Source organism: Hippocampus comes, unplaced genomic scaffold (assembly GCF_001891065.2).
Source record: "Hippocampus comes isolate QL1 unplaced genomic scaffold, H_comes_QL1_v1.1 scaffold125, whole genome shotgun sequence".
In the NCBI taxonomy this organism is placed as follows: Eukaryota; Metazoa; Chordata; class Actinopteri; order Syngnathiformes; family Syngnathidae; genus Hippocampus; species Hippocampus comes.
Window position 1 is genome coordinate 2637915 of NW_017805453.1, and position 23931 is coordinate 2661845.

At 44.1% G+C, this 23931-nt stretch overlaps 2 protein-coding genes and 1 long non-coding RNA gene across 6 annotated transcripts; 1 reads left to right on the forward strand and 2 right to left on the reverse strand.

The window, feature by feature from the left end:
• Nucleotides 1–593: 593 nt before the first annotated feature.
• On the reverse strand, nucleotides 594–7164 carry serpinf2b (serpin peptidase inhibitor, clade F (alpha-2 antiplasmin, pigment epithelium derived factor), member 2b). 2 transcript variants are annotated; one of them, XM_019874289.1, is made up of 10 exons: nucleotides 6844–7164; nucleotides 6444–6539; nucleotides 6294–6364; nucleotides 6166–6219; nucleotides 4300–4573; nucleotides 3072–3215; nucleotides 2800–2988; nucleotides 2589–2731; nucleotides 1948–2152; nucleotides 594–1174 (listed from the first exon to the last, which is right to left on the reverse strand). In XM_019874289.1, exons 3-10 carry the CDS (start codon nucleotides 6345–6347, stop codon nucleotides 822–824), a joined length of 1416 nt encoding a protein of 471 aa, XP_019729848.1. In that variant the 5' UTR covers nucleotides 6348–6364; nucleotides 6444–6539; nucleotides 6844–7164; the 3' UTR covers nucleotides 594–821. The 2 variants fall into 2 exon arrangements, with proteins under 2 accessions (XP_019729848.1, XP_019729849.1); XM_019874290.1 differs by lacking the exon at nucleotides 6444–6539.
• Nucleotides 7165–7396: 232 nt separating this feature from the next.
• Nucleotides 7397–23066, reverse strand: wdr81 (WD repeat domain 81). Of its 3 annotated transcripts, none has more exons than XM_019874285.1 (12): nucleotides 22955–23066; nucleotides 21595–22056; nucleotides 17304–20818; nucleotides 16906–17013; nucleotides 16617–16816; nucleotides 16357–16538; nucleotides 16075–16240; nucleotides 15581–15746; nucleotides 14717–15502; nucleotides 12677–12822; nucleotides 12384–12566; nucleotides 7397–8769 (listed from the first exon to the last, which is right to left on the reverse strand). In XM_019874285.1, the coding sequence occupies exons 2-12, from the start codon at nucleotides 21954–21956 to the stop codon at nucleotides 8443–8445; spliced, it is 6141 nt and encodes a 2046-aa protein (XP_019729844.1). In that variant the 5' UTR covers nucleotides 21957–22056; nucleotides 22955–23066; the 3' UTR covers nucleotides 7397–8442. The 3 variants fall into 3 exon arrangements, with proteins under 3 accessions (XP_019729844.1, XP_019729846.1, XP_019729845.1); XM_019874287.1 differs by having other exon boundaries at nucleotides 21595–21987; nucleotides 22955–23061; XM_019874286.1 differs by having other exon boundaries at nucleotides 21595–22020; nucleotides 22955–23041.
• On the forward strand, nucleotides 21683–23913 carry LOC109518465 (uncharacterized). The gene is made up of 2 exons (XR_002168773.1): nucleotides 21683–21770; nucleotides 22981–23913. It is a non-coding gene; the product is annotated as an uncharacterized LOC109518465 (long non-coding RNA).
• Nucleotides 23914–23931: the final 18 nt, after the last annotated feature.

Genomic DNA, 23931 nt, shown 5'->3' on the forward strand with positions numbered 1-23931 from the left:
GGAAAACGAAAGTGAAATGTTCATTAATTGTAATGGGGAATATAAATTATTTTATTTGAATAATAATCTTTCTTTAAAAATTAAGTTAAGATTATTATTATTTTTTTTATCAAACTAATTTGAGATAGAATTACTTTTACTTATTTGATGACCTACTTTGCAATACAACTAAAATTAGGTTAGGGTTAGGTTTTGCTGTTAAATTATCTTACAATTACAGGGCCTTTTAAACTTTTTAAGATCCTCATGCGACTTACTTCGGACTCGGGCATCATTCCTCTGACGTCATATCCGGCGCAACGTTACTTGCCTAAACCTACCTTTCCCTGAATCGGCCTCCTCCAGGTCTGCAGCTGGACCCTTCTCCTATATTCGGACCACTGGTATAGAATTTCGCAGAGCACACACGTTGATCTTTCACAGCACAGTGAATTACTTAACACAACATGGCAACTTTAAAAACGACAGATTATTTCAAATCAACCACATGTATTTATTCACTGTATTTTATTATGTAAAATTATACAGAATGGCTGAATATATCAACTTGGCCAGACATATGTAATAAACTCAAAACGGAGGGATACAGGGGGTTTTTTTGGTACTGTAATTAAAAAATACATCATCATGATTTTGCATCTACACCAACATTTTCTACTGGAATATTATGTTCACATATAATGGTGGAAACCTCAACGAATGAAACACGGAATGACGTTTTCCCATCATTTTAATTGAGCATTCTCGTATTGTACAATCACAATGCTCTTCGACGTGTTTTTGTTTTGTTTAACAAATGGCCACTGTGCATGTGATAGTTGCTACTTGGGAGGGCCTCCAAATGCTGCCATTTCATTCTTATCATTTTGCAGCACATCTTTTTCCATGCTTTTGGATTCTCCTCTCGGTAAAACCGGCGCACCGGGATTGGGGTTGTTGATGACGCCCATGAAGACCGGCACATGCGTCTTATCGTCCACAAGGGCAAAGAGGAAGGGGTGGCTTAGGTAGAACACCGGGTTGGATGAGCGTGAGATGACAACAGTGGTGGCGGCGGAGGCCTCCGCTCCCTCCTCGTTGATCTCCATGGCGGCTTTGTGTAGGATGCTGGACACCAGCAGTGGGCCGTCGGCTATGTCGGCCAGATTGGGGCTGGAAAACATGTCTCCCAGGCCTAGCGTGGGGGACAAGATCAGTGAGGGACTCGTGTCAAGTGTTTAGTTGCCACTTTCAGGACTTGAATTGGAGTTGAAACAATTGCCTATTTATAATTGCAATTCAGTATTATCAACACAGGTTGCCAGCTTTGTTTCTGAAAGAAGTTATTTGCAGTGGAGGTCTGAGATGCGAGTTGAAAACATTACTAGGCTCAAATCATCTCTCCTCATTGCAATCAATGGCAATGCCGCCCAAAAAACAAATTTTTGTCGTTGTGTTTTTTAATCAGGAAAATAGCACTCTATAACATAGCAGTTTATAAAACTTGAGTGATAACATAATGAAATAGAAGCAATACAGAGAGTTAGTCCTTCATTCGCATTGTATAATGCTGCAAATTATTGCATTGTGCTGTTCCTTCTGGTATTTCTGCTTTGGCCACTAGGAGACAGTATCAGTCATGCAGACACAAATGAAGACTAAGAGAGTAATCCCGCTTGAGCTTTGCGATTAGCGAAATGCATGAGAGAGAAATACCCGATTTAAATACTCTTTAGGAGTGTTTCATAGCATTTGTGGCACATTTTTTGTCATGGGCTTTGTTTTAAAATAATAAAAACAGAGAGAGAGAGAGAGAGAGAGAGGGGTTGGATGTAGGATGGATGGTATATCAGTCTAACATTTTTTTTTCCACAGTAACTTGGGAATTGCTTGAAACTTGAAGGTTAAAACTTCAGATTGACTTCATGTCTTGCTTATGTGTGACTTCTTCCCACCTTTGTCACTTACCCAATTTTGTGAAGACCTCCTGCAGCTCCTGAGCATATTCCATCTTAAATTTGGGGACCTTCACGTGAACAACTCTTTGCTTGGGCAGACGGGCATAAATGCTGGTAATATTCAGCTTGGGAGCAAGCGAGGACACGTTCACATGGCCGGACATGGGCATGATTACTAAAAAGCTCATCCCCTTCACAAATGGGAAGCTTGCTACCTGCGCGGGAAGAACAAAACGTCATAAAAATGTAAATCGATGAGTTGGAGGCAGTTTTATTTCTGATGAGACTGAGATGAAAGCTGTGTTGTTTTTATGGCAGGCAAACAACCACAGAGACAAAATATAGCTATCTCACTTGCTAAATTGCAGGCACCAATACTGAAATAAAGCCATTCTAGCAACAATTTAAGAAGTTGTTGCAAAGCCTTGTGTGAAATTTCAAGTTGGATAACATAACTGTATGAGACCAGAATATACGCTTAAAGGAGAAGGCAAGTCAAAAAACGTCTTGGTAATTTTCTGTATTATATGCTCTATGTGTTCCGACTAGTCTAAATGCAGTATTCTGATTAATATTGCGTTTGTGGGATATGAATTAAGCAGCAAAATCCAGCCATTTTATTTCCAGCTCAGGGTCGGCCATTTCTCTTACCTGAGACTCGAGTTCACTGTCAAAAAGAAAACTCAAAGGATGTTTGGAGCTTTCCATGACGTCGACATTGACCATGTGCTTGTCGTCCAGGAAGAATGCACCCGTGGTGGTAAAGCGCGGATCGAAACGTGCCTCCCATTCCCCTGTTGCAAAAACAGGAGGGACGTCACAGTTAAAGAAAGCCACTTCTTCGGCTGGGATGATGGTTAACCTTTGAAGTGGATGGCGTTGATGAGCATGAGCAGCATGTTGGGCGGCAACGCAGACAGGAAGTCCTTCATCTTCCCGTTGGTGGCGTTCTCCACCCAGTCGTTGAGCTGCTTCACGCTCTCCAGGACGGCCGGCTCAGAGTCATACAGGCGTTTAGATTCCTGGAGGAAGTCGTCCTTTGGCGTAAACCCTAAAACAAAAGTCCTACGTTTGCACTAAAGTCTAAAATCATGAAGAATGAATTAAATACACTTTTTTTTTTTTTTTTAGGACCTCGACGCAGGAAGATACGGGTGGCGATTTTCAAGTCACTGTTTCGGAGCTGCCCCAAGATGTGATGGACGGCATGGTGGAAGCACGTGATGGTGTTACCATGGAGATGTTGCATCAGCAGCTCTTCAGTCTCGTTGACAGCACCTGGGAAGAAGAGCACGTGACGGAGCTATGAAATGTTGAACCCGAGGTCACATATGAACACGAACATTCTAAAAGGTCCCCAGGTGTGATGGTGAGTGTGAATGGTTGTTCGTGTGCCTTCCGAGTGGCTGGCAACCAGTTCAAGGTGTACCCCACTTACTGCCCAAAGACAGCAGGGATAGGCTCCAGAGATTTAGATAATGGATGGCTGGACAGATAGTTTAACTATGAGTTGGAATTTTTAGGGGGTGTATTTTTTTTGTTGGCGGCCTGGTGATCCAGTGGTTAGCGCGTCAACCTCACAGTGCAGAGGTCGTGGGTTCAATCCCCGCTCCGGCCTCCCTGTGTGGAGTTTGCATGTTCTCCCCTGGCCTGCGTGGGTTTTCTCCGGGTACTCCGGTTTCTTCCCACATTCCAAAAACATGCGTGGCAGGTTAATGGAACACTCTAAATTGTCCATCGAGGTGTGTGTGAGCGCGGATGTTTTTTCGTCTGTGTGCCCTGCGATTGGCTGGCGGCCAGTTCAGGGTGTCCCCCACCTACTGCCCGAAGACAAGTGGGATAGGCTCCAGCACGCGCGCGAGTATAAAGCGGTTCAGAAAATGAATGTATTTGTTGTGTTCAAGATAAAACAAAAATGTAAACATCACAATAGGTATTTTATAGTTAAAAACTCAACCAAAATTAATTCAAATAGATTTTAAAAACAACCATCCACAAATCAAATACAGGTACTCGATAACAGTCCATAGAATTTCAAGTACAGTAAGTGCTGTCCATGTCACGACCTCTCAAGTTAGATGCAACACAAGACTAATCTGAAATTAAGGTGGCATGGCCTCACTTTCCAATCTTTGTTTGACAAGTTGCCAACTTCTAAAATGCATTCGTGTCTTGAAGTCCAATGGTATTGAATAAAGGGATGGAAATTATTAGTTGTTTTTTTTTAATCTAAGTCATCGATTAACCGACAGAATAATCAACAAGATTAATCGATTATTAATCATCAGTGGCAGCCCAATTTTTAATACGCTCTGTGTCAAATGTGTGAAAAATGCCATATGTGAGGGTGTTAAAAGCCTACCTAGAGCCAGCTGGGAGAGAGCCAAGGCGATGCTGAAAGGCGATATGATGACATTGGGTTGCTCTTGCGTCGTCTTGAGATTCTGCAGCAGCTGCACGCCCAACTTCCGAATGGCAGTGGCGATGGCATCGGTGGCTTCGGGGTTCCGGCCAATGGACACACAACCCTCGTCCTCCTCTGAAGAGTCCTCCTCGCCTGGTGCGCTTGTCGCCATGGACAGAAGCGGACTGGCAGTGGTGCTGACCGTGCTAGGCTCCGGCGTTTTATCGTTTATCTGGAAGCCGTTTTTAGCAAGGTGAATATAGCAGAGATGTCAAAAGTACTCACACTCTTACTTATGGGGAAAATAAAAAGATTCTAATAAAAGTATTGATTCAACTCCTGTCATAAAGTAATAGTTAAAAAAAAAAAAAAAGAGACTCTCAAATGTACTTTGTATCAATTTACAAGACTGAGAATATTTTTTGTTTCTTTGAGGAGCAATTTAGTGAATCAATGACTTTATTTGAGGAGCAACTTTCGAACTTTGAGAATTTTTTGGGGGGGCAGGGTAATCCCAGTGACCTGAGGCAAAGGTTTTATTAAACAATCAAAATACAACAATATTTTTAAAATGAATGATTGGTTTTCTTTTTTATATAATCGACAGTTTTTATTTTCTTAAATTTACTTTGTGGATAGCAGCAAACTGGATATAAGATACATTCATTTTTAAAAAAATCTAGTAACATCATTTTGAGAATATTTATTGTGTGGACCTCAAACATCAAAATCAAAACTTAGGACTCTGTTGTGAAGACAAACAAATAACTTTACTGATATTGTAAATATTTTATACTGCACTGTATAAATATATTTTTAACCTTATAGGCTTCTCCTGGCTGACGTTCAACATGGCGGAATTAAATTCCTCTCCAGTTTTGGGTCTGTTTTGCAAGTATGATCTTACTCTCCATTGTCCAGACACTTCTTAATTTGCTGTTCAAAGTTAGATGCTCTCCGCTTTAACATGGTTGCAGCCAGACTTCTGTGAAAAGTGTACTCGATCACTAAAATACTCAATTCCGGTGTTAAACGCACTAACAATGTCAATCTTATCCGCCTTTATTCGTCATTCCTTTGTGAAAAATATACTTGTCAGAAATGTAGCATGTTCGCTACCACAGAGAAGATGATGACTGACTTAGGAACGACTCCACGTGTTTCTCCGGACTGGTGCTTCCCTTGACCTCCGCCAACCTACGGATGGTAACGTGGTTTGGCACACGTGCGCCCAGCTCAGCGACGCTTTTTGTGACTGTTTCAGCGACTAATTCTCAGTTTTGTTATTCAATGTGTCTTGATGAGGCGCAAAATGGAAATTTTGCCTCGCAAACTGCGGTGTGAGTCGTAACCGTTTAGAAAGCTTGCACAGAAAAAAAAAGACTGACCCTTTTTTTTAAATCAACATCCATCATGCTTGTAAGAAAAAGCAGATGACAATACGTCGCATGATATTGGTTGAGCTTGACTTAAGTCATCAAAACTACCCTTTCCCTTCGTTCTGCTAACATTATTAACTGAGCAACAAAAATGCTAAATTAGCTCATGACAACTGGAAAAAAAAACACACATTACTTGCATGTGTTTTCCAATCAGACTGCGAATGATTTCATGCCAGAAGCAAGCATTTTTTTAGGCTAAGACATGAACACATTCTTGTAGGTACCAATCAATTCCCCTGAATAAAGCAATGGGGGTGGGGGGGTTCTCATGTTCCTGCTCTGTTGCAGTCATTATAAATGGGTCTCAGGTTCCTTTTTTTCCCCCCTTGTCTGAATTAATCAATGTCTTGACTTTTACAAAAACGCAAATAAAAAGACTGACCTCTTGGCTGGAAGGCGCCAATGGCGTCGACTCCTCTTCTGCCACCTGAGCATTCTGTTGACAAATTAAAGTCTTTGAATTTTATGAAAGGAAATACTGAGAATTTGGGTGCCACATGGATGACTTACAGTCACTCCTTGGTTGTAGAGACAGATGAAGAGGAGTGTCAAACGAAGGTCCATGTTCGAATGGAACGTAACTGGAAAAGATAGGATAATGCACAGAATTTTACTTTGTTTTTTTTTTGGAGTGGGGAGAACACGGTGACAGTAGATCACCTTTGTTTATAGATTTTTTTTTGGGGGGGGGTTTAATTCTTCTCGCTGGTTTTAAAAAACTGTCAAGTCGCCCTTCTTTGTTGGAAACTAAGTTACCTGAAACATCAGAATCACAAAACACAATTCCGGATCTTGAAATTTCTCAATCCCAATGTGGCATCACATCAAATGTTACTTAACATTCAGAAAAAAAACATTTCAAGGACTGATTTTTGTTTTTCAAACTGTAAGAAATGCTGCAAATGGTGGAAAGCATCCAGTAGAATTTAGTTGTGCGATCGGTTAGTTTATGTCAGGCCTTGGCCTTGTGTCTGAATGCACCACAGATCAACAAGAGCAGAGTAAACATTCAACACACAAACATGCAATATTTTCGGTATATTCAGTATTTTCATCTTACCTTAAATTAAAATTACTATTAAAAAAAAAAAAAGCTGGCGTATTGTCCCCCCAAAAAAGGCGCGACTAAGTGAGTGTGGATGGCAGAATTCCTGCGAGTCAAAGATTGGCTATTGCAAGGCAAACGGTTAAAGATCAACCCCCATTGATCGGGGCCTCATTGAAGCCGCTATTTGTTTGTAAATGAAGCACTCCGAACCTCATGCACTGCTCAATATCAAAAGCATCACCGATTAATATACAAATATACAATCATACATCAAATAACGGGTTCCTTGGCAAAGTGAATCGAACGTAGCCAAATTTTTGTGTGGGGAGAAAAAAAAAAATTGAATCACACTGGATTTTTCCCGGAAATGACGAGTCATTCCATGAAGATAAGGGAACATTTGCTTTGCTTTTTGAAACCATTTCTCAACTTTAGGTCCTATTTAAGTACTAACGTAAGAGAACACATGACGCTTCTCTACAAACACGCCAGGGAACTTTGTCCAAAATTCAGCCCGAGTGGAAATACCAAACACTTACACACAAAATAGTAAGGAAAAAAACACATTGAGACATTTGTTTTTATTTAACCAAATGATAAATAAATGTAACCATGGACCTCTTGATCAATACCCGATGACGAACCAGAGATTAAAACACACCATTGCGTCAATTCCTGATTATGGAGCTTCAGCGGGAGTAAAAAAAAAAAAAAGAAAGTTCCATTGATGTGTCAGGGCTTTTGAGATTGGAAAAATACAATAGACAGCAGAAGCATACAAAGCCGTTTGAAGTGAAATTCAAAACTGAAAGGCCGTGTTTTAAGAGTGTATTTTCCGGACAAGAATTGACCTTTAATGAATGATTTATGCCATTGCGTAAAAATGTTCAAGTACAAAATCTTGGCGTTAGTCAGACTATTGAGAAGGTCAATACTGTTCAGAAAACAATTTTAAAAATAATTTTATTCATGGATTAAAATCATTTAACCATCGAATCTCAATGTTCACGCGAGGCAGCCTGCACTTTTTTTTTTAACCTTAACATGAGACGAAACAATAAGTCAAAGACACACACACACACACACACACACACACACACACACAAAAAGATTTGATCGAGAAATACTGCATAGTTTAGTCAGTGCATTGGACACAGGTAAAGGGTAGGTCAAAAGGTCATCTTTGTGGGTGTTGCCTAAGTGTTGATTTCAGTGGTGGGACATACTGAATATATGACAAACATGATTGAATACGTGTGTATCATTAATATATTATACGAAGCATCTGTGGGTTGAATGTTTTGGGGCTTTTTTTTTCCTTTTAAATAATAGTTCCTCTGAGGTTTTATTTGTGTTTAGAATTGCATCCAATGCTCTCTCACAGGCCGCAAATGCTCCGCGGGCTGTAGGTTGCCCACCCCTTTTGGAAAGAGAAGAAAACAAGTGGTCCCTGAGCAAGTCTGTAGTGGAATACAATCACAGACCAGGTCCAAAAATAGTTTGAGATAGAATCGTCGGATGCCCAAAAATAGTTTTCGAACATGTACAGAACTTATCGATACATGAACATTTTTCAATCGATTGCTGCTTGTTCAAGTTGAACAGTGGAACTCAAGCCAGTAAGCGGATGGCGCCGTTGTCAGAGCCCAGCAGCAGCAGCCTTTTTATGGGCAGCACGGCCAAGCTGGTGAGCGTTCCGCGGAAGTTCTCGGAGCTCAGCTTGGTGCTGCTGACAGGGCTCAGCGAGATGTCCACTACCGAGTAAACGCCGACCTTGTTGGCCATGGTGCCCGTAACGATCTCAGAGTTGTAGAAGTCCAAGGCGTGAACGGGATCCGACTGAGACTTGTATAGACGTAGGGGCTTTTGCTCCAGGTCCTTCCAGACAGCGAGGGTGTAGTCGGTGGACGAGCTGATGACCAAGTTCCCTTCAGCTGCCTGGAGGGTGAAACGTACGAGTGAAAGGGGTTAATTATTGAAGATGCCAATCAAGGCCTCGTTTTTAGATTGATGGAAAACATCCGTCGTGATCCGCGCAACTGAGAACATTTACGCTGACGCTGGTCAATGGCAAATTTTAATCAGAGATGGCTTTCCATGTCCCAAATTGTATTTTTGTCGCCGATTTAAAAAATGTCTTTTTTTTTTTAACTAGCACATCAGGGTTTTTTTTTCATATTTTTGTTAAGCTTGGCCAATTAAAGCCTGCGCAAGACCTATTTTAAATGCTGAATATTTAATGTTGAGAAACGGAAATTCCGAGAGTTTCGACAATTTTAAATTAAAAACAAAAGTTATCTCAACGATTAATCCATTATCAAGTATCAATAACTTCAAAAATTCAGTATTTACCGATTTATCATTTCACCTCTATTTTATATGAATATTTTTCTCCCACTACCGATTGATATCAATTCTGAAATATTCCATGAGTGCATTTTGTATCGCATTTTTGCTTTGTATTTACGGTTTCGATCATTGCGAGTCTGTGAAATGATTGCTGGGGTATTAAAAGGTGGATTAAGTCTGATAAATCCTCACTGAAGGCCCGAGGAACAAATGTATCGCTTGCCACTGCTAAAATTCTTTTCCAATACAAGATGGACTGCAAAAACCACACCACGTTGAAACAAGACGCAATACAGATTTAGCTCTTCTACATTTACATCTGCTGTGTGTAGGAAGACGCCAGGATTTTAGATGGATCAGTACCCCCCCATGCAATGGGCAAATTATCTTATTGTAATTTTATTCTCAAGGCAACTGCTGTTGCAAGCGCGCTTTTTTTTTTTTAGTTGAATTTTAAAGGCCAGGTTATTTTGGGTTTTTCAAATGTCAAAATTCATCATGAACTCGTTTGTCCTCTTCATGATAACAATTTGCTATAAACTGTGCCGCTCCTCACGTTGTCTGCCTATTGTGCAAGTTACTTAAGATAAAATGCCTCAACATTTTCCCCTCCAATTAAAAACCACGTGGCCCCGTGTCATCACCAGCGAAGTTTGAGAGTGACTGCAAAAATACAAAATGTTCATCATCCAGTGTTCCATCATCAACAAAGCAGGGAGCGTACGTGCTTGCATTACACCAAAAAGAAGTCCGGGGGTGCCAATGGGAGCCGCCGAGCTCCTTTTCTAATGAGTAACCTGTGTCCATATTTGCATGAACCCGGGCCTTTAAAAGCACAGGCACAATCCTTGACCCAGTCTGAGGTTAAATAAAGTTTGCTCATCCTTTTGGTCTGTTGACAGCACATTGGCTGGGTACAATATTCGTCCACCCTCCCTGCATCCGTAACCTACAACCCTGTCAAAATAAAAGCTCGGAGATGAACACATCTGATGAAACCTGACAACAACAACAAAAAAATATACTGATGAAGCACCAAACTAAACCACAATCAATTCTGTGACGCTAATTACCAGCCTAGTTGTATCCACCCCCCATTCGAAATAATGTCAATTTAATCTATTGCAGGCTCAAATTGACAACAAATAAGAAAAGAGATTAACCACTGTAACATAAAATTAAAAATGAAGTAAATTGCTGTCACCCTTTGAAGACAACTGACGGTTATGTTGTAGAAGGTTTGTAGAGGGTATTGTCACCAAGTGGACTTTTAATACATATTTCTGGACTGGGTTTTCTAATGTACTGTATTTATCGTCGCATTTGCTGGACAAAATGTGATTACAATTCAGATTTAAATAGATTTCTCATGTTGTCGCCTATGTAGCAGTAAATTCAATTCTGCTTTTTCAATCAGTGCGCCTAAGGTGGCGACGTTAGAAATAACAAAACTAAAGATGAACAGCAAAATAGGTGAACTTTAAATTGAAAAACCTCTGGGGGGTTCGACTTTGGAGGAACCACGGTCCATAGTTGTGTACACACCAAATCCGTATCATATTTACGCGAAATCATTGCGTGTGTAACTAGGTTAGGATCCAACTTAACGATTCAATTACTGGCACTCACACACTGGTCAATGCAATAATGCATGTATTTGAGAAATATCTATTCTTTAGGTGCCTTATTTTATTTTTTGGACTGTTCTGCCCAAATACATGACAAGTGGTGTGACCCGAAGTCTTCCAGCCCACGCCTTGTTCAAACAGTGAGACGCATTCAGAGAATGGAGTTGCAAACACACACACACACACACACACACACACACACACACACACACACACACACACACACACACACACACACACACACCCGCACACAGACGCCCGCACACAGACGCCCGCACACACACACACACACACAGACACGCCCGCCCGCACGCGCGCACACTCACACACACACACACACACACACACACACACGCACGCACGCACGCGCACGCACTAAATAAATATATATTTTTTAAACTAGACTGAAGTGGCACATCTTTTTTTATTAGTATCAGAAAATGACTTATGAGTCCCATATAGATAAGTTAACTTTTCATAAAATGTTCCAAAAAAATCCCTCTGATAACCATTGCAAAGTGATGGCAGCCAATGTTTGCAAATTGGTCAAAGCTTTGGTAGGCAGTGTGCTGTGCCAACAGTAGGAGCCCTATGGCCCGTTACTGGCCAATTGACGATGCTCAAAAGTCTTTTTTTTTTAGAAATGGGTTACAAATTTTTCACTGATTTTCTTGAAAAATCATCCTCGAACGGTTCCGACTTTGAATGTACCCCCTACCTTTATGGCGCAAAGTCATATGATAGGTCAAGCACTCGGACTGATTCTAATTTAGGGACCATGGTGGTAGAGTAGTGACCACATCTTTCTTCAGGAACTCAAATTTCCTGTCCCGTTCATCGAACACGCTAAATTGTGCATGTGAGTGCAGAATGTTGTATCTTGTTGTTTGTCTTTTGTGCCCTGCATCTGATTGGTAACCATCCAGGGTGTACCCTGTTTCTCACCCTAAATGTAATGCATGTTAGCACCATCTTCTGGACAGGAGTGGAACAATATTGCATGTAACAATTTGCGACCGTTACAATACAATTTTTGCTCTAGATTCAGCTTTGCAGTAGCATTCAAATTGATTCAAAATGATTCAGCCCCTTTGGCCACTAAGCAAGAATGAAGCTTTCTCCCCCAGCCATAAGATTTACCTATCACAGTACATGCACATGGCAAAAACTTCTAACTTCTGCAAACAACCCGGCATACTCCCTGGCATACAAATGTTCTGTTATTTTACTGTACTGATTTTTAATGATGTTGTTCGTTGACTTTGAGTGCCCCGATGAAAGGCGCCTATCAATAAAATATATATAATAAAAATTATTATTATTACAAAGCTTTTCTCTCGTAGGCGATGTATCACTGCAAGATACTTCTTGAGACCAATTCCTATTTAGAAGGGGCTCTAATGCCATCTTTGAGCGATATAAAAAACAACCCAAAAACTGTAAACACATGAGTTTTGTAGTGTACAGCTGAGGATAGGTTAGATAAAGTGAATTTGCAAATAGGCGGGGGATTACTGTATACCTTTGCTCTTTGAATTTGTCATGCCGACACACATGCACACAAGCACATTATACCTTCATTTGGAGAATGTCTCCTTCGTGTGCAGGCCAGCCTCTCAGCACCAAGCCCGTCCGCGCATCGAGTAGGACGATGAAGCCGGATGAGAACCCCGCCGCTATCGTGCGCCCTGTCGGACTAACGGCCAGGTATCGGATGAGCCCGGCACTTATGTTGTTGTAGGCCAGCCGAAATTCATGCTGAGGGGGACACAGAGTATAGATTTGTCATTGTCAAATGGCAGACTTTTAGACAACTCCTGAGAGGATGTCAGTCTCAAGGGGATGCGTTTGCGTGGATAATTTAGTACCTGCAGTCCCGGTTTGCGAGGATCAATGAAGCGGAGGACGGAATCGGCGCTTCCGAACAAGACGCTGCAGTGTGGCGCAGGCATGGTAGTGACGGCTGTAATTGGATTTTTCCCATCCACGGCTTCATATGAGCGGATCTGCCTCCCTGGCACAGGAGAAAATAGGATTTGCTTGATTTAAAAAAAAAGAAAGTGACGCACCTTCTTTTTCCAATATTAATGCCTTTATAGCTCCATATACACTACAATAGGTACAGCTGCACAAGTTAATGAGATACAAAATGAGGAACAAAAAAACAAAAAAAACAAAATCGATGTCACATTAACTTTGTGTAGCTTAGAAATGTTCTAGAACAGGGGTGCCCATTACGTCGATCCTGATCGACCGGTAGATCTAAGACAGGTCCCAAGTAGATCCGAGGAGTGTTGAGGAGAAAAAAAACAAACAACCATTTGTGTCTTTGTACATGTTAGTAATATATTTTTTGTGTTAATGTACGCTGCACCCTAATCATCCTATCAGTCTCATTTTCAAAAAAAAATATTCAAAAAATAAAATAAAGCAGGTAAATCTTGAACTTACGGTGGCGTGTGATTACGTCACCGGAAGGTGTTAGCGCTCAGCAGTCTGCAATTGCAGCTTGTGATCAGAGCTGTTGCGCTATATCTTTTATCGTCATTATTCTCATTCAGAGTTTGCTTTGTGTACAATTCACTGAGGGCACGGGCAAAAAATAGAAATCTAGGAGGGCCCAGGGAAGCACTTTAAAACGGTACGTGTGAGCTACGATAGTTAACAGGCTGCAAAAGTGCATCGCATGCCTCAGTTTCAGGCTGTTTCTCATCATGGCGTGCGTGCGTGCGTGTGTGTGCGCACGCGCGCATGCTGGTAAGGGGCGATCCCGGGATGTTGGTTGATCGAAAAGTAGATCTTGTGTCCAAAAAGTTTGGGCACCCCTGTTCTCGAAGCTAACCAAATATTTGAAAAGCTCAGTATGATGCAATGTGCAGTAAATGTAGCATACAATGCCTTTGTGTTCTTTTTGGAGAGCAGTGGTTTTCGCCTGGTAACTCTACCATGGATGGCATTTTTCTTTCTCATGGTTGAGTCGTGAACACTGACCTGAACTGAGGCCAGCGAGGTCTGGAGTTCTTTGAGTGTTGTTCTTGGTTTTTTTGTGACCTTCTGGATGAGTCGACGTCGCACTCTTGGCGTAATTTTAGCTGGTCGACCACTGCTGGGAATGTTTGCCACTGTTCAGTTTTTATCCATTTGTGGATAATGGCTCTGACAGTAGTTTGCTGTAGCCCCAGAGTCTTGGAAATGGCCTTTTCCGGACTGTTAAATTTCAATGTTTTTTTGCAATTTCTTCGGATCGTAGCATGATGCGGTTATTTCTTGAGATCTTGTAGCCTACTTCACTTCTTCTGGCAGATTCTATTGATGTGATTTCTTGATTCAACAAATGTAGTGCTAGGGTGTTGCCTGTAAAACTGAACTCAGCTTTCCCAAAACTGTGGTTAGTCACAGTTACTTTGTGATTTAACAAAAAGGGGGCGGGGGGTGAATTATAAATCCTCCCTCAAATAGACAGCAACTATTCTCTATAGTACAGTTAATTATATTTTAAACTCAATTTTTAGAACATTGAACCCAGGCCTATTTGTGGTTCAGTATTCACAAATTCACCAAGCTGCAGGGGCTGTCAATATCCTCCTCTATAAACATTTTGAATAATCCTAATCATCCACTCCAAAATGGGTTTTGAGATTTTGCCCTCAGGCCATCGCCTTAGGTTTCCTAGGAAGAGGACAAAAAGGCTCCAGAATTCAGTTATCCTCAGTGCAAATTAATGGCAACTCGCTTTTTGGTTGCTCATGTTTTTAATTACTTCTGCATGTTGCACTTTTTGCAATATATGATAATTGTCTCTGAATGGTATTGCCTCTGGCCTGAACATGTGCTCGCGATCATATGTATGACGTTTCCCCTTTCATTTTCTTCAAAATGCCTGAGCAGGTAAGCATGACGCCTCTCACCTGTGTACTGGTCCCAAAGGTGCACCGTGCCATCGCAGCTGACCACCTCCTGCGAAGCTTCCAGTTGTCCGACATAGAACACAGACTTCCGATGGTCCGAATACGTTAGCCTGGGCTCCACTTCCTGCGTGCCGTCGCCGCGGTTATAGAGTGGCCACAGCTTCACTGTCCTGTCTTTACCCCCAGAGAGGAAGTAATCTTCCCCTGCCAGTGGCGCCAAACACTTAATGGCGCCTGAGTGACCCAGGAAGCTCTGCAAACGAATCTGGTGGAAGTGAAAATGGGAATCTTGCTGGTTCAGGCCAATTTCATACTGCCAGTAGGCCAGCCAGTTGCCCTGTAAGGAGCGTCCACTACGAGACAGTTCCTGCTTCAGGGCGCTGTCTTCCGGAGGGGCTCCCATCACCCAGGATGAGGAGAAAGGGGTTGTGCCGATGAACGGGGTTGTGACAGCAGAGGGGGTGGTGTTAATGGTGGTGGTATGATTGGAGCGTCCCCAAGAGCTGGCCAAACTACCACCATAGTAAGAGTCCCCGGACACTTGGATTCGGTTTCCTACCAGATGGCTCCCGAAAGTTCCTGACTCGGGGAGGTGGTCTCCGAGCTGGGTGGAACTAGTGGAAGGAGAGACGAAGGGGCTGCAACCGGCCAGCCTGCTGAAACCAGAAGAGGAGGATGGAGGCATGTCCACTCTTGACACTGCATGACTTACACTTTGATGGTACGTGGAGGCCAACTGCCACACCAGCTCATGGTTTGGAACCAGTTTTCGGATTGCCATATCACCTAGAGAACCCAGACGCACTCTAATGAAGGCCAACAGCATATTTTACAGGTCAGCTGCTAAAATGAAGCATTCCTTACCAATGAGGCAGTAAAAGGGGATGTATGAGGCATGCGCCATCTCTGTGCTAAACACCGACTGTAGTTCCTCCAGGACAGACAATTCATAAGTCACGCTGGACTCTTCGGGTGTGCTAACATCCACCACCGTGACCTCCCCGACAACTCTGCGGGGTGCACTTTCCATCTGCAGTGTGGAGGAATCAGTTCCAGATCATGACTGAACAGGAATGAAGAGTACTACAAGGAGAAACTTTTCTATTTTGCCACAAGAGGAACAACTGTCTTGCAAACCCACATCCTCACATATACATACTGCCTTTCTCACTCCTTCCTTGTCAGGTACTCTATTCCAAGTTCCTGTCGCCTGTTTCTATTTTTAGGTGTTTTCTTCTGCCTGTGTGCCTTTTGTTTCTTCTAAAGCTAGCCGCGACGGGCCTGCCTGCTGAAAGGGTTCTGGAAATAAACTCGACGAGACACTTGTCAGTTGCTGCGGATTAAAAATGAGCGAGTACCTGAGGCCGCAAACAGTGCAGCAGGGAGAAAACGGCAAAGAAGCGGCGCAGCGTGTCAGCCATGTGCTGCTGCACCATCTCCCTCCCTATACGCAGACAGATGAGAGCCATAAGGCTGAGTGTCTTGAGACACACCACGGTTCGTGTCTGCCCTCCGCTGGGGAATCTGAGCACAGCAAGAAGTGCACAACCGGGGACAAGTAAATAACAAAAAAAAACTAAAGCCGAAAAAAATCAAACAAAAACGAGCAAATCAGTACCGCGATTCAAAGAGTCTCTTACCCCATGTGAGGGTTGGTGAGCAGGTCGAGGAGTGGCAGTAGCACATCCTGATTAATTTTCATGAGCATGTCCATTAGCGTGGTGTCAGACAGAAAGACCACTATCTTCTGTGTGAGTGCAACAGCTCCCAGCAGGCTGGCCTCCTTGCGTGTGTTGAGACGCTGCGAGGACGGCGGAGACACCTGCGGGCATTTTAACAAAGATTGTTTTACAATATGTGCTACAAAGTGAGTGTTCGACCAAGTGGTAACAAGATTCACCAGGTATCCTATGTATGGCAGGTACTGATAAGTGAGCACGGGTTCGCCGTAAAGCTGAGCGATGTAAATGAGACAGTCCAGCACAGACGCGGCGGTCTGGTCGCCCACCACGGATCGCTTCTCATAAACGCTGCCCATTCCCACACTCTCCAGAGGGCTCTCTTCAGGTCCAGGCATTACAAATTGATGACTTTCAGGGCCTGTGACCAGAGTTCAAAAGGAAAAAGGGAAGCATGTTTGGATATTGACACTCATTTAATCTTCTACAATGCTATTCGTGCCTACGCACCGATGTAGCAATTTGTGAGTAATCGCAGCAAGTTCCTGGCCACACATCGAGAAGTCACTGTCGGTCCAAGTTTGGCTGAGAGCCACCGAATAGTTTTGCAGACTGTATCTGTGTGAAGAGATTTTTCTTTAGTGGGAAAGTCAAGTCAAACATTTTCTTGACAGTAACATGTTCTATATAACCCCACTGGTCTTAACATAGTTTTGTTGTTTTTTTTAATTAATATTGCGTTTGTGAAACATGAATTGAGCAGAAATATCCACGGCCATTTTGCCTTCCACTGATCCACGCTGAAAATGACATCGACGTACTTAAGGGGTCAGCTTGCAAACTTCGCATGACCAAAGCCTAGAAAACAGGTGAGTCGTTTGAATGCCCTTAACAAGCTCACATCTCACCGAGAAGTATTTTTTGCTCCTTCGCCTGCGATTCCTCCGACGGATCCTGGTCCACCTCTTCTTCCTGGTCCCCCATAATGACTTTCTCTTCCATTTCCATTCCGTTCACAAACTCACTCTCCAGAGTGGCAACAGTAGCACACGAAACCTCCGTGCAACCAGCGAAAGAGAGTTCCAGTTTGGGGGTTGAAAGGTCATCTGCCGCCACTTTACAATCATGAGCCTCAGTCGCCTCCTCCTCATCCAGCTCCGCTCCCTCCTCTCCCTCGCTGGCTTGTTTCAGATCCTGGCTGCTGTCGGCTGATTTAAGACTGGCTCGATCCCGCATGGAGTCTCCGTCGCCTGATGAGTGTTCGCTTGCGCTGCTTTTGTCGCTAAGCTTGCCCACGCTCAAAGACTCGTGGTCCTGGTCCTTGGCAGCAGAATTCTGGTCCACCTGTTTTCCGCTGTCTCCCCCTGTGCTGTTCACATAAAATTCATTCTGAAAGTCCTCAGCCTCTGAGAGAAACACCTGGTCATTGAGACTGATGCCTGAGGCGTAGTCCACCAGCCCGCCGTCCCCAACGACCCCGACACCTGCGCTCGCCCCGCTGCCACCACCCATGTTCCCGCGGACAGATCCAGATGAGGAGCGCACGTGACCAGCCTGAAAGCCCTCCTCCTCTTCCTCTCCCAGAGTACAAGTGGCACTCCGCATCCCTTTGCAAGCTTCTCCGGCCGGACTAGAGGTCCAGCTTTCAAAGCCGGTGAGGACCAGCAGCACATGTGGGAGCAGGTTGGACAAGAAGGCCTGCAGACCGAGCCTGACGATCAGTTGCAGGATGAAACAGTCGGTGTAGAGATAGAAACGTCCCCGAAGACAGCGAGGGTTCTCGAAGACATTGACCAGTGGCTTTAAAAGGTACTTGTTTGCATTTCTGGGACCCAGGACTCTCGAGATGGGTTCGAACAGGTACCAAGCAGCGTAGACGGCAGTGGACTCTTCAAGCATGAGGGCCAGGATGAAGGGCAAGAGAATCTCGAGGCCCTCAGCCGTAATGTTGCCTCGCAGAAGTGTTTCTAACTGTTGCCACAATTGGAAGACTACGTCCCTTCCTTGGAGTCTACATACAGTCTCCATCTTGGCGTGGTAGGAGAAGATAAAGCGATGGAGTCCTGCAAAGTAGGACGGGAAAGGAAATGGAGTAATGAATGTGTTCAGTATCTGGGAGGGAGTCGGAGGGGGAAGGCCATCACAGATGGGATCATAGTTAAAAAGAAGCGGCCGTTGACACTGATGTGCTTCTCCAGAGTGTTTCTCTATTGGCAGCAGTTTCTCAAGAGCGTGATGCAAAGAAAGCGGGATGTCCCGGAAGCCAAGGGAGCACATTTTCAAAACAGCGTGGAAACGTTGTCTGAGGGAGGCGCCCGGTTTTAAGCCTCTGAATTTTGAGGAGTAAAATATCTCAGCAATGAGGACGCCAAGGGCCTGCATATCTCTTTCATAAAGCCTCATGAGCGACAGCGGCGCTTCGACCATTCCGAGCTCACTATCTGAGGGGCCTTCAGGATGCAACACTTCGGTGTGCAGACTCTTAACCAGGAAATTATTCAACTTCTCCAGCTCTTCTAAAGGCTGCAGTGGATTGAAGCCCTCGGGGAGAAGGATCTTGATATCGTCTGCATTGGTGGTGGTCACGCTTCCCTCCATGTGCTTTTTGTTCAGCGGCCCACCTCTTTGGAGCACAGTGCTGCGTACCCCAGCACTTGTGAAATCACCAGAGAAGGAAGTCGGGGAGTGAGACATTATGAGTGCTGCATCCCCGATCTTGCCTCCCGCCGTATTGATACTAGGCAGTGGACCAGAGCAAGTGGCAGAGTTAGATGAGCCTGTAGACATTAACGAGTCCAAGGCCTCAGTGCCTTGTTCAAGCTCTTCGTCTCTGTCTAGCATGGTCCAGCCACTGGACTCACACCCAGTGGACTCTGGCACCATTCCATCCACAGAGGCGGGCGCCATGTCGATTTGTGGGATGTGTAGAGAAGGCACGTCAAGGGCAGCGAGGCCTACGAGTGGAGGTTCTGCCGGAGCATACTGGGAAGCGGATAAGCGAGGTGGGTGGGGCTGGTCAAACAACTGGACCACACCATACGTGGTCAGATGGGTGTGGTTGTCCACTAGATGCAAGCACACATTCTTCGCTTTGACTGCGTCTTTGCCTGACAGCTTGAAGCCAAAATTTAGGTCTATCCAGTGGTGCAGGTTCTGAGACACCTCCCTGCTCTCCAGGAGGCGTCGATGGACCTCGATAAACTCCTCGCAGGACTTGCACCAGGAAGGCACATCCAAGTCCGGCATGTCAGGGTGTATTGAGCGGAAAATAGAGGGGTCTGTGTAGAATTCGGGAATGCACTCGTCAGGCGTCCAGCTCTGCATGCGCTCCATACTGGAGGGGTATTCGTTCGGCTCCCACTGGGACCTCACGTGGCTACACAGCACCCATTTGGGTGTCTGCCGGGCTTTGTAGACATAGTATGTAATGTCTGAGAGCACGTCCGACACATGATGAGGTACGTGGAGGTGGTCTGGCTGTCCGGCCCCACTTGCACTGACTGATCCACACAAGTCTCCCCCAACACTAACTCCCCCTAGACCGCTGCCCGCTGCAGCCGCCAATGCCTCTTTGGTCATCTCATAGGTGAAGTCCAGCTGCTTATCCCCCTTATTGAGCCTGAACTTGGATCTTCGGAGGTCCCGGAATTTTCCAAATGGCACTGTGAAATCCACCACCCACGGCAGCACAGGGTGGTAATTTGGGTCTCCCTCTCGTCGCCCCGCTAACCTGTTGAGCTCCATCAAGTAGCAAAAGTTGCTTACCCGCCCATGGACCCAGTCAAGAACTAAAGTTTTGAGCTCATCAAAGCAGTCCTTGCAAAGCATTTTGTTCTCCTGGCTTGAACGCACATTGACTCTTGGTGGGGCACTTTTGGGTACCAGCCTGGTAGGATCATCACCGTTGCCCAGTTCCTCATAATGGGCAAGGTTGATCTTAAGTCGGCTGCAAAGCTGCTCGTCCACCGCAATGTCCAGCAGGGAGAGGTCCCCGCAGGACAGCCCTGCAGTGTGGCACGCCTGCATGGCTGTCAGCAACTGGTAGAGAATGAACAGAACTTTGGCGTGACTATTGGCAAGCTTGGCTGGGCTGAAGGACACAATGTCATGGAGTGAATACTGTGTGTAAGGTAGAACCACATAGAGCATCTCTGCCGTCTCCAGCAGACATTCGGCTGACAAAACATTGGGACACAAATGGTCCAATTTTGGCTTGGAAGAAGCGGACATGGACGACGGTAAGAAGTTCTCCTTTTCTTTGGCCGGAGAGAGAGACGGCGACGCTTTTTCACATGAGATGAAGGCAGAGTTGAAGAGCTTTTGAAGGGAGTGTCGAACTGCGTCAGCAGCCGTGACATGCATCTGCTCACTGGCTCCGGCATACGGCTGCACAAGTCTGGAGTGGGCTTCACGCCACAGATTCCTGGAAAAAAATAATCACAGTAATTGAGGCAAACTTTGACCAGTCCAAATGTAAACATTTGGCTCAACTCTGATATTGACATTTATTGGTGTAGTGGTGTAGTAATGGTAGGTGACCGTACAGTCAACTATACTACTCTACAATGATGTTCAGAGCTTGATGTCAACTAGTTGCTAATTAGGTGTTTTTGGCTGGAGGATTAAGCAGAGCGCTTGCAACAACATGAAAGCGCTGAAGGAAAATTAGTCTGTCACCTCAATTGATTTAAATTGTCTTTGGGCCTGCGTGTCTTATGGTAAATACGCCTCGAAGACGCAGATGCATACTGGAGGCTGAGAAGCTATTCAATTAATTAGTATTACATTTGAAAATTTAAAAAATACAAAATAGAGTTAAAATAAAACTGTCAGTAATGTCGTCCCCAAAACTAGAACTATGTCACTAATTTGAAGAATAAAACAAAATGTTACTTACAAATTAATCAAGAAATAAGCAAGACACAAGTCACACTTCCTCTTATTTTTTGCAGAACAGAATGTGTCGCAAATGGAAAATTAGTTGATTAAATGCAGCCACGCTGGTCATTTACAACACTGTGTTAGTTCTTGGAGGTGGTGTGGAACAACATTAAATGTTACATTAATAGTCAAGCAAGCTGTACGTGTGAAATTGCACAACCCTCCATTTGAGAAAGAGCGCTTCCTGTAAGTTGCCCTAAAACCACAAACGCTACTTCTATGTGCTTTACATGGTGTGACTTTTTGTGTGTTCAGTACCTGACATTATGCAGTGACACATGCTGCATGGTGCTAACGTAGGACTCCTTTGTTGATGAGTCATTCAGTTGAAGACACGGGTCTCGGACCAGCCTGTAGCTCAGCTTGCTTTTCCTTAAACCCTGGATGCACACTCGTGTCCAGCCAGGCGGCAGCTTAGCCTGGGAACACTGCAAGTATGTGCGGATTTCTGCCTCGCTGATATTTTCCAAGCGGACGAAACGCACAAGCTTCCTGTCACGGAGAGCCGCCAGCCAGCGCACAGGCACCAAAGCAACAAGCTCCTGTTGACGTGCCCCAGCGCCCACCTGCCTCCGGTCAATCCCCAGGTCTTTTTCCACAGCGCACACCAGCCAATCCATTGTGACGTGCTCAGGGCTGCAAAGTGTCCAGCTACACTCACATGTAGACAAAAGGTCTCTTTAACTGCAAGGACACATTTAATTGCTTCTCACACATGTCCTGAGAAGAAAGAAAAAAAAAACAGAAGAGAAGAAAAGGAGGTCGTAGCCGTATTACGTGCATACTATAGTAGCCACATGATTACATGACACTAAAGAGTGAACTCACATGATGTGCCATAAACCATAACTTGAATTCCACTGAGTGGATCATTTTCTACTACTTTAAAATTCAGTGAGATGTAACTATACAACAACTTTATGAATTGTTAATTCCAATATTATTGGCAGGCCCTATTTTTTTAATAAATTTCTTTTTGCAGCTACCATAGTTCAAAGTGCAATGCCGGTGTCATTCACTGCTTGCAGTAAAAACATGTCTGGAGACACTGAGAAGCTAGTTTTAAAAAAAAAAAAAAAAAAACACAGACAACGTATATAATGTGCTACATTGAACAGCTTTTCTAACCCCCCCAGCAATGACAGCATTTTATTTTCGTACGCGTTTGAAATTAAAACAAAGAAAAGTGAAAGGTTAACATTGCAGTTAGTCTTGAAATTTTGGAAAGCGTTATTTACTATAACAAACTTTTGGGAGCTATTACCTTGTTTTAGTTTTTATTTAACTCTTTCAGACATGCTCATTCCAACCTCACTCAAGCAAATGTACAACATCGACCAAGTGCCAATTCGTGCTTAAAACTTCAGAATAACTTCTCGACTTTTAATGAGACTGTAAAACCCACATCCAAAAGAAAGCTCGAGTAATTAATAAACACAACACTTAAAAATGCGTTCGTTGATTTACACATTTAAGCTAGAAGCAGCCTTGAGCTTGACACGAGTTAACACGACGGTGTCGTTTAATTCATACAAACCAGACCCTCGAGTTAAACATTAATTTAACATACGTTTATCGTACCATGCAGAAAAAGAGGTCAAATTGTAATTTGGCTCACCTGGGATAACTTTGGAGTTTTTTCAGGCAGTACCGAACGCGCCAGCTAGCGTCAAGCTACCAGCACCGAGTCGTCCCCGGCATTGTGAGCGTGTTGTGACATTTGACACCCCAAAACGAGGCAAGGACCGAAGGTTGACGAGTCTGCTGTAGGAAGCAGATGCGCGTCAGCGACGAGACCGCGTCCAACTTGTTGGCGTTCCTGCTGGACGCGAGTCCGGAGACATGTTTGGAGAAGAGGCGTGTCACGTGACACAACACCAGGCTAGCGTCTTGTGACTCACGTGACCAGAAAGAGGCGGCAAAGCGTTGGCCCGGTCCAAGAAAAAAACGAAACGAAACCGCGCTTATGATGATGATGTTGTCAGGGCTGGTTTGCTTCATTTCTACCGAGAATTCAAAGCGAGAATTGTCCCTGCCTCCACGCCTTTACGGCATTCGCTTCCTTTTTCTTTGGGTGGTCAGAAAGGGGATGCGCGCAGTGTGGCCACCTCGACCCGCAAACGGACATCGATGAGCGGAAGCTCGATGAACGGAGGCTGTCCACTGGAGATGACAAGCTGCAAAATTAATCGTTTTGCATGACTTAGTACGATTTTGGCTGAATTCATTATACTGTACATCAAATGCTATACCTTGACTAAAGATGTTGGCATGGGACAGTGGAATGAATTACTATTTAACACCATGTTGAGTGGACGGAAGATGTTCCAGTTGCAAATCACCAATTAATTTATGGGCCCCGAATTACATTACTAAGAGATACTACACTCAATCTTAACCAAAAAACCGGGAAATTATCGGACAACTTAAGTCCCGACACTACGAGCTACAGTGACGGTGACAAATGTCAACTAACCACAACAAAACACATTTATATGCCAAACAGCAACATTTTATGTAACAATGATGCCAATTGTGTCGTTGTACAGCCCACAAAATAAAACAAATGTCGAGCAATTGATTGCCGTGGGTCAT

Coding starts and splice junctions, on each gene's coding strand:
- wdr81 (XM_019874285.1), bottom strand. CDS start 21,956: ATGGATTGGCTGGTGTGCGCTGTGGAAAAAGACCTGGGGATTGACCGG. Junction 16,817..16,905: donor ACTCACAAATTGCTACATCG/GTGCGTAGGCAC, acceptor CTCTGGTCACAG/GCCCTGAAAGTCATCAATTT. Junction 12,823..14,716: donor CCTTTGGGACCAGTACACAG/GTGAGAGGCGTC, acceptor CTCCTGTGCCAG/GGAGGCAGATCCGCTCATAT.
- serpinf2b (XM_019874290.1), bottom strand. CDS start 6,347: ATGGACCTTCGTTTGACACTCCTCTTCATCTGTCTCTACAACCAAGGA. Junction 6,220..6,293: donor TCTACAACCAAGGAGTGACT/GTAAGTCATCCA, acceptor ATTTGTCAACAG/AATGCTCAGGTGGCAGAAGA. Junction 2,989..3,071: donor CCGTATCTTCCTGCGTCGAG/GTCCTAAAAAAA, acceptor CTTTTGTTTTAG/GGTTTACGCCAAAGGACGAC.